We start from the raw sequence: 9,707 nt of genomic DNA, 5'->3' as shown, positions 1-9,707 counted from the left end.
CTTGGTTTTTCTCCTCCTTCTCTGTATCTTGTCTCTCGGGCGAGGCGCTCCAAGGGTTAAACCTAGAGACTGCCCCATTGCCTAGAGAGGCCCAGGACTCTTGGAGAGAGTTTTTTGGGGGGATTTAAATACTTCCTGTTCTGTTCTAGCTACCCTGGGGAGAAAGAAAAAGAAAAAAATTGGCTTTGGGATTTCCCAGGAGTAGTATTGTTAGGGGAGGTCGGTGCATTTGGAGGAAAGGTGAGTAAATAATTGCAAACGCGGGGTGGATTTGTTGCTGCTTTTTAGAGAGCAGAAAAAACTGGACTTGGAGGGAGGATGCAATCTGAAATCTGATTTCTTTGCAACCATCAAGTTCAGCCTGGGAGCAAGTGGTTTGCAAAAGGGATGATTTCCAGAGAAGAAAGCGACCAATGGGTCCAGAACTGTCAGATCTTCACATCGCCTTCCCTGTAGGCGTTTGCCTTTAAATGGCGGCGCTGACCTGCAGGAATTAAGCCCGCAGGAGCTGCTGCTTAGCCGGCGTGGAGATCGGCGCGGGTTACCTGCCGGTTTGCTGCGGATCGAAAGGGGTGCAGCAGGGCAAGGCCGGCGCTGCTGAATAAACGGGCCCTTTCTTTCTGTGTGTATACGTTGCTTGTTTGCTTTCCGCCTCCCTTTGTAGCTCGCAGATCAGGCAAGTGGGCATGCACACAAGCCCAGGTCCAAGGCACTTTCATATTAACCTGCAAAACTCGAAGCATTAGCGTGGGACCCAGATCGGAGAGGGTGAGCCTGTTGTTGGACCCAGATTCCTGTCAGTATGGCCAGTGGCCAAGAATGATGGGATTTGTAGTCCACAGGCATCTGGAGTTGCCACAGGCCACCCATCCCCCAAAGTGCCTCCTCCCTGACTAACTTACCTGCTTGCTAAGAAATGCTGGGGATGCCACCCTCAATGCTAAAACTAAATATGTGGTGACACAGGAAATGGCGTTCTTAATGCAGAGATTTGAGCAGTGCCAAATCTTTGTGGGCTTTTGGTGCCATATCTATATCATCTATTCTATATTTACCCAGGCCATTTATTAACAGACCCTGTGTTTGCTGCTACATGGCAGCAATTTGTTGTTGCTTCCCTAATGATGATGATGATGATGATTTATTATTTATATCCCACTCATCTGGCTGCGTTTCCCCAGCCACTCTGGGCGGCTTCCTACAAAATATTAAAAATACATTGAAACATCAGTCATTAAAAACTTCTCCAAACAGGGCTGCCATCAGATGTCTTCTAAAAGTCAGATAGTTTATTTCCGAGACACCTGATGGGAGGGCATTCCACAGAGTCATGGGTTAGTGTAAACTTTTAAAATATACATTTTTTTATTAGTAATATTTTTCCCAACATCATAAATAAGCAACAAGAAATATAAAGCACAAATACAATATGCTATTAAGAAATAATAATAATAATAATTTATTATTTATACCCCATCCATCTGGCTGGGTTTGCCCAGCCACTCTGGGCGACCTCCAACAAAATACTGTATATTCCTGTGCATAAGACTACTTTTTAACCCAGGAAAATCTTCTCAAAAGTCGGGGGTCGTCTTTTATGCTGGGTCGTATTTCTTATATGCCGAGTATATCCCAAATTCTATATTTTAACTGGAAAAGTTGGGGGTCGTCTTATACGTCCAGTTGTCTTATTCGCCGGAATATATGGTATTTTAAAAAATACAATCGTCTGTTAAACATTAAAAGCTTCCCTAAACAGGGCTTCAGATGTCTTCTAAAAGTCTGGCAGATGTTTGTCTCTTTGACATCTGGTGGGAGGGTGTTCCATAGGGCAGGCACCACTACCGAGAAGGCCCTCTGCCTGGTTCCCTGTAACTTGGCTTCTTGCAGCAAGAGAACTGCCAGAAGGCCCTCAGCGCTGGACCTCAGTGTCCGGGCTGAACGATGGGGGTGGAGACACTCCTTCAGGTATACTGGACCGAGGCCGTTTAGGGCTTTAAAGGTCAGCACCAGCACTTTGAATTGTACTCCAATACGTACTGGGAGCCAGTGTAGGACTTTCAAGACCAGTGTGACCGGTATGTGGTCCTGGCGGCTGCTCCCAGTCACCAGTCTAGCTGCCGCATTCTGGATTAATTGCAGTTTCTGAGTCACCTTCAAAGGTAGCCCCATGTAGAGCGCATTGCAGTAGTCCAAGCAGGAGATAACCAGAGCATGCACTACTCTTGCGAGACAGTCCATGGGCAGGTAGGGGTCTCAGCCTGCGTACCAGATGGAGCTGGTAGATAGCTGCCCTGGACACAGAATTGACGTGCGTCTCCATGAATAGCTGTGAGTCCAAAATGACCCCCAGGCTGCGCACGTGGTCCTTCAGGGGCACAGTTACCCCATTCAGGACCAGGGAATCTTCCACACCCACCCGCCCCCTGTTCCCCCCAAAAACAGTACTTCTGTCTTGTCAGGATTCCATCTTAATCCGTTAGAGTGTGTTTCAGCTACTTGCATCTTATTATTGGCATTGTATTATTGGCAATTGCAAACTGCTCTGGGATCATCATGTGTAATGAAGAATGGGATACAATTATTTTAAATAAATAACAATAATAATAAATATGTAGTAAATGATGTTGTGGGATTCTTTCCACTTTTAGGGCTGCCGTCTCACCCCCAATTCCTCCGCGGGGCTCCTGTGTTTTAGCTGTAGTGTGGCATGAAGAAATATGATGGGTGAAGCATTTTCTAGCAAGATGATGCAGTGATTAGGGAAGCTGCATCTGTTACTGCTTGTTATGTAGCTGCTAAAGGCACAGGGCGCTTCCTGGTAAATGCATTGATTTAATTCCACTGATGAATTGCTTCCTATGAAAAACCTCAAGGCACTTTTGCAATAAAAATATCAGCAATAAAAACAATCACACAATTTCAGATGTAAGTACAGTTGAAACACTTGACGTTTGTTTGCGTGTGTCTGTTTCATTTCGCTTTTGGTACTGTAACTATTTATTTTTTATTATTATAAAGCACTACCAGTGTACATGGTGTTTTACAAGAAGGCAATTCTCACGCCCCAAGTATCTTACAAACCAAAATTCAACCCTGCATCCAAACTGTCATCACCCCAAAGCGCTTACTTCATTTACAATTTATTCTTATGATGTTAAGTTGTTGATGTTTAAAATAATGATATTGTGTTTTAATACTGTAACCTGCCACAAGACCTTAGGGTAAAAGGGCAGGTAATAAATGAATGAATGAATGAATGAATGAATGAATGAATGACATTAACAAAATACAGTTAAAACCAGCAGTAAACAATAACAGCCAACATCAGTTTAGGTTCCAATCCATAGCTGCCAAGTTTTCCCTTTTCTCGCGAGGAAGCCTATTCAGCATAAGGGAAAATCCCTTTAAAAAAGGGATAACTTGGCAGCTATGTTCCAATCCTGTACCTGTTTACAGGGATTAAATCCCATTGAATTTAACTTGGCCGTTAATAGGGTAGTATGTTATGTTTCTCACAGTCTCTGCTTGTTTTTTGTTCCCCTCAGAGAGAATCTTCACTGCATAAGTATGTTGTGTGACGTACCGCTTGTTTAAAAACACAAAATCCCTACTTCTATGGAAAACGACCTCTTCTTTTGACCATATTGCAGAGCAGGGCTGTGAGAGCTGCAAAGAGGAATCCGGAAGATTCCAACAAGTTCTCGGGGAGAGGCTGTCTAAAAGTCCAGAGCTCCACTCTTTTCTGTGAGAGGAAATGGCAACCAAGAAAGGGTCTGCACCGGCTGGCAGATGCCAGGCCACACCAGCGCCTTCAGGCGTCAAAATGGAGGAACGTGATGCAGCAGGCCCCAAACCAGCTGAGGGAGCAGAAAAGGCAGGGAAATCTCCTCGTGTCCTTCAGGTTGGGACCATCAGGGAGTTCCTTGACTGGGCCGCCCCGCTGCAAGTGAAACAGGAGCCCGATGAGGGTTTGCCCGAATGCTGGGAAGCCCAGTGGCAAGAGTTCCTCCAGGCCATGCAGTCTTCTCACTTGGGGTGGGGCAACCCACCAGTGACAGAGGAAGCTGCGCCATGGGGGGACAACAAGGCCTTCTTCGCCTCCTTCGAGCGGCTAGCTGGGACCTGCCACTTGCCTCGACGGGAGTGGCTGGCCCGCCTGCTGCCTGTCCTGAGCCGGGAGGCCAAAGAGGCCTACAGCAACCTCAGCCTGCAGGACCGAGGGGAGTACGGCAAAGTCAAGGCGGCCATTTTGAAGGTGGACGCCATCCGCATGGAGACGCAGCGCCAGCGCTTCCGGCAGTTCCGCTACCATGAGGCCAAGGGTCCCCGGGAGGTGTGCGGCCAGCTCCGTGAGCTGTGCCGCAGTTGGCTGAAGCCGGAGAAGCACACCAAGGAGCAGATCTTGGACCTCCTGGTTCTCGAGCAGTTCCTCACCCTCCTGCCCCAGGAAATCCAGAGCTGGGTGAGGGAGCACGACCCGGAGACCTGCGCCCAAGCAGTGCCTCTGGCCGAGGCATTCCTGCTGAGGCGGCGAGAGGCCGAAAGGAAGGAAAAACAGGTAACTTCTCTTAATCTTGTTCCAAGTAGCTTGCGGCAGGAGCTTCCATGGTCGCCCCAGAACTCAATATTTTACAAAAGTGCTGCACAGAGATGGCTCTCCGAAACCAAATTCCTTGAGCTTTGCATATGGTAATATGTGTGCGGTTTCCTACCTGCACCACTTATTTGCACGCAGACAAATGTAATTTAAAACCACATGAGAATCTGCAAATATCAGGGATTTCACATTTCTTCACTCAATGCATAGTTGAAATACAGTGGTGCCTCGCTAGACGAATTTACTTTGTCCCGCAAGTCGCTTCGCATAGCGAAAAATTCGTTTTGCGAAGCGGCTCCCATAGGAACGCATTGAAGTGCAGTTTCCCATAGGGTGCCTCGCAAGACGGGGGGGAAAATATCATCTTGTGAGGCACCCTATGGGACGGAAAAAATTCGTCTTCCAAAGCGCGCCATAGGAAACTTCTTCTTGCGAGTCTCCATTGAAATCACAAAACACTTTCGTCTTGCGAGGCATTCGTCTAGCGAGGTACCACTGTATGGAAATTGCTCCCACAGGAAGCAGTGATGACCAGCACTTGGATGGCTTCAAAAAAGGATTAGAAAAATTCATTGAGGGGAGGGTTATCATTGGCTACTTTGCCACAGCGGCTGTGTTCTCCCTCCGCTGTCAGGGGCAATGTGCCTCTGAATGCCACTTGCTAGGGTTGGCAGGTAGGAAGAATGCTGTGGTTCTCTGGTCCTGCTTGTAGGCTTCCTATGGGCTCCCGGTTGACCTCTGCGGGAACAGGATGCTGGACTAAATGGGCCATTGGCTTGAATCACCATGTTTTTACGATATCTGTGTTCCGGTTTGTGTATTACGTTAGGAAGTGCAAATGATGTAGGTTTGCATTGAGAAGCAAGCCAAACTAATTTCTTCCACCATTCGTACGTTTAAATTAACTACTGTTGCAGGCAGTGGAAGCCCCAGCTGTGAATCGTCCCGAGGCAAAGCCATCTCCCATGGGTCCCGGTCTGAAGCGGCTGTGCAGAGAGGTGAAGCAAGAGGAAGCCAGAGCACTGGGTAAGGATTTGCTGCCTTCTAGGTGTCAGAGTTTATTAGCTCTGAGAGTGGTGATGCCATCTGGATGCTTGCCCACCCAGGCCCTTTCTTTCCATGAAAGGACTGACAAGAAACAGCCGCGGATTTTGTCTGGGCCCAGGAAGGCCAAGGCTCCACCCCATGGCTGAACTACAACTCCCATCGGCCGTAGCAAGCATGGTCAGGATTATGGGAGCAATAGAACAACTGGAGGGCTATAGGGTCCTCATCTCTGGTATATGAGACAAGCCTTCCTTTGCAATCCAAATGATACAGCTCAGGCAGAGGTCTACTTATTTGAAAACTAGAAATCTAAAGCAGTCCAGTTGGGATATGGGGTTGGAACATGATTGCTGGGCCTATTCATTCTGCCCTCTGAAAAACTATCAGCTCATGTGAAAAGGGCTTCTTTCTCTTCAGCATCTTGGGAGACACAAGTATATATCATTTTTATTAAGTCTCGAACAATATTTCAAAGCATTTATCATCATATTCATTTTTTAAAAAAAACATACAAAGTTTCTTCTTTACTTCCCCCCCTTTCCTGGTGTTTGTTTTTTATTCCTTTTTATTACCTATTTTATAACACAGATATTTTTTTTATCTAAACCCTGCTATCGTCAAAGCTTTTATATTTTAAACCCTGACCATGACTTCATATATTGGTGATATTTTGATAGGTGATCTATCAGTGGTCTCCAATCCTCCTTAAACACTTTGTCATTACGCCCTCTTCATTTGGCAGATAATTTCACCATTTCAGCATAGTCCATCACTTTCATAAGCATTTCCTCCTTAGTTGGAAATTCTTCCCCTTTCCACCTCTGTGCATATGAAGTTCTAGCTCAGGGGTCCCCAGACTTACTGGGCTTTGGGCTGGAGGGCAGGGGAGTGTGCGCGCAGCGCAGCGGGCCGGAGGGCGGGGGAGTGCGCGCCAGTGCGCATGCGCACACACACTTACTGGCGCACTGGCGCGCTTCCCGGTCAAAATAAATCGCCGAAAATCGCTTGTGCGCATGCGTATAGGCCTCCCCGACCCGGAAGTGCACCTCCCCCGACCCGGAAGTGCACCGGAAATGACCTCTTCTGGGTCGGGAGAGGCCCATACGCATGCACACAAAGGATTTTTGGCGATTTTTTTCCGATTTGGAAGATCGCCGCCGCGCTGCGCGCTGTAAGAGCGGGTGGCGGCAGCGGGCGGCGGGGGTCATCGCGGGCCGGATTGGGAGGCCAATTGGGCCACATCCGGCCCGGGGGCCGTAGTCTGGGGGCCCCTGTTCTAGCTGATGTTGTTGTTTACATACTAACAAACTAACCAATTAGTTTACATACTAACAAACTAACCAATTTTCTCGGGAGCGCTGCCCCCGTATTGGGAGACACGAGTTCATTAGGAAACATGAGGTCTCTTCTTTTCCCCTTTTAGACAAAGGTAGCTCCAGCAGTGACTATGTGGAGAGGAGAGGAAACCGGAGCACAGAAAACGGCCTGAAGACTCCTAGCAGAGCCCGGCCGGGGGAAAGGCACTTCCAGAGTCCTGAGGGCAGGAAAGGTTTCCACCAAAACCCGGCCCTCATTAAACACCAGCGAGGCCACGCGGCAGAGAGTCCCCACCAGTGCCCGGATTGCGGAAAGCACTTCACTCAGCGCTCCAGCCTCACCATCCACCGGAGAATCCACACGGGGGAGAAGCCGTACCCTTGCCCCCAGTGCGGGAAGTGCTTCCGCCAGAGCTCGAACCTTCTCAAACATCAGAGAATCCACTCAGGCGAGAAGCCGCACCAGTGCCCCGAGTGCGGGAAGTGCTTTGCTCAGCGCTCAAACCTTCTCATCCACCAGAGAACCCACACCGGTGAGATGCCCTACGTGTGCTCGGAGTGCGGTGCCTGCTTCAGCCAGCACCGAGGCCTGGTCACCCACCAAAGGATCCACATGGAAGAGATGCCCTATGGCTACGGCTGCCCAGACTGTGGGAAGTGCTTCCAGCAGAACTCGGACCTCACCAAACACTTGAGGGTCCACACGGGCGAGAAGCCGTACAGCTGCCCCGAGTGCGGGAAGAGCTTCAGCTACAGCTCGAACCTCAGCAAACACCAGAGGATCCACACAGGCGAGAAGCCCTACCTGTGCAACGTCTGTGGGAAAAGCTTCAGCCACTTGTCGACCCGGAACACGCACCAGAGAGTCCACACGGGGGAGAGGCCGTACGGATGCACCGAGTGTGGGAAAAGGTTCATTTCCAGCTCAAAGCTCACGAGACACATGAGAACGCACTCGATATACACCCCTTACATCTGCAACGAGTGTGGGAGGAGCTTCAGCACTCACTCCTCCCTTACCACACATCAGAGAATCCACTCTGCTGAGAGCTACGGCATGGGGAATTCTTGGGAGGCTGCTGAGCAGGGGCCCAGCAGCCTCTCTGGCCGGGTATCACTTCTGTGACTGGTGCCTCTTGCCCTGTCCCTTTATGATTTAGCCTTTCCTGGTCACACAGGTCCATCTCAGCACTCGTAGAAAGGGCGCTAGTCCCTAAGGTGTTTGGAATCAGGAGGACCTGCGCAATGCAGACAGGAAGCGGGAATAGAGGAGGGTCTAGGATTAGTCTGGTGGTTTTTTGGAAAATAGAAGTAGGCTGAGAATAGGATAGTAAGGGGGAACGGAAGCGAGATTTCAGGCTTATATTGGTGGTTAGTTTTAGAAGCGGTGTGATGGCTAGTGCAGAACAGAGGAGCAAAGAAGCTTGTCATAGGCCGCTTCCCCATCAGCACAAATGGGCCTCCTTTTAGCAAAACGTGCACCTAGCTGCAGTTTAGCGATGCAATAGCTAGATAGAAACTCCAGTTGCAGAGGCAGTATATCTTCAAACCATTTGCCTGGCACAAGGCAACAGAATTAAATTATTTGATTCCTACCATTTTTGTTAGCTTAATGGTAAGTATCTAGATCAGACCACGCCACGCCCGCCCCCCCCCCAGCTTGATGCTCTCCAGCTGCTTTGACAACTCCCATCCTCCCAATGCTGGCAGGGGCTGATGGGAGTTGTAGTCCAAAACAGCTGGAGAGCTCTATAAGTTGGGAAAGGTGGTCTATTTGGGAACTGGAATCCTGGATTAAGATGGGCAGTAAAGTTGTTCAGATATTTTGAGAGGAGAGTGTTGCTTAACTACAAATCATCTTAAAAAAATTAATGCAGCTACTCAACAACAAATTCTCTGGGTGGCTTACAAACAAGACAATATTTTAAAAAGTTAAAATAATAAGCAATAAAAGGTGGGAGAAGGGGGGAAATACCTCTTTCCTTGGCAGCAAAAGAAGCATAAGAAATCCACAGCCTGGATTAAGCTACCCTAAGCTACAGCAGCCCACCTTAGAGGGTTGTTTGTAAGGATTCTCGGAATGCAGGGCACTTTGAACATTCTAAAGTGCCCCATCCTGTGTCCTCCATCAAGGAAACGGGTGTTATAGCGGAGGTTGAGGACCATGAAAACACTCTAGGCAGAGGAGAAGCAGGGCTAGGAGGGTTGTGGCCTGGGAAGGTAAAGGTAAAGGGACCCCTGACCATTAGGTCCAGTCGTGACCGACTCTGGGGTTGTGCGCTCATCTCGCATTATTGGCCGAGGGAGCCGGCGTATAGCTTCCAGGTCATGTGGCCAGCATGACAAAGCTGCTTCTGGCAACCAGAGCAGCACATGGAAACGCCGTTTACCTTCCCGCTGTAGCAGTTCCTATTTATCTACTTGCATTTTGACGTGCTTTCGAACTGTTAGGTTGGCAGGAGCTGGGACCAAGCAACGGGAGCTCACCCTGTCACAGGGATTCGAACCGCCGACCTTCTGATCAGCAAGCCCTAGGCTCAGTGGTTTAACCACAGCGCCTGGGAAGATGGGGTACAATTTGGAGAGTCCAAGGGCATCTGCCTGCCCCACAGGCCCCGTGGTTCCCCCTGCCTGACCAAGAAACAAAAAGCACTCATTTTTGTTATTAAGCAGCGACCAGGTGAGTACACAAAGGGTAGGTCCATTAGTGGCAATTAGTCTTTGTAGCTTTATGAAGCTTCTGG

At 49.0% G+C, this 9,707-nt stretch overlaps 1 protein-coding gene across 1 annotated transcript; it reads left to right on the top strand.

The window, feature by feature from the left end:
• The first annotated feature begins 100 nt into the window (after positions 1-100).
• On the top strand, positions 101-8,824 carry LOC118081117 (uncharacterized). The gene is made up of 4 exons (XM_060270676.2): positions 101-240; positions 3,549-4,561; positions 5,518-5,626; positions 7,071-8,824. The coding sequence occupies exons 2-4, from the start codon at positions 3,758-3,760 to the stop codon at positions 8,087-8,089; spliced, it is 1,932 nt and encodes a 643-aa protein (XP_060126659.2). The 5' UTR covers positions 101-240; positions 3,549-3,757; the 3' UTR covers positions 8,090-8,824.
• Positions 8,825-9,707: the final 883 nt, after the last annotated feature.

The sequence above is a fragment of the Zootoca vivipara genome, chromosome 2, assembly GCF_965207765.1.
Source record: "Zootoca vivipara chromosome 2, rZooViv2.hap1.1, whole genome shotgun sequence".
NCBI classification, from domain to species: Eukaryota; Metazoa; Chordata; class Lepidosauria; order Squamata; family Lacertidae; genus Zootoca; species Zootoca vivipara.
The sequence above is the reverse complement of the archived record's forward strand: the minus strand, read 5'-3'. Positions and strand labels throughout refer to the sequence as shown.

Coding starts and splice junctions, on each gene's coding strand:
- LOC118081117 (XM_060270676.2), top strand. CDS start 3,758: ATGGCAACCAAGAAAGGGTCTGCACCGGCTGGCAGATGCCAGGCCACA. Junction 4,562..5,517: donor CCGAAAGGAAGGAAAAACAG/GTAACTTCTCTT, acceptor CTACTGTTGCAG/GCAGTGGAAGCCCCAGCTGT. Junction 5,627..7,070: donor AGAGGAAGCCAGAGCACTGG/GTAAGGATTTGC, acceptor TTCCCCTTTTAG/ACAAAGGTAGCTCCAGCAGT.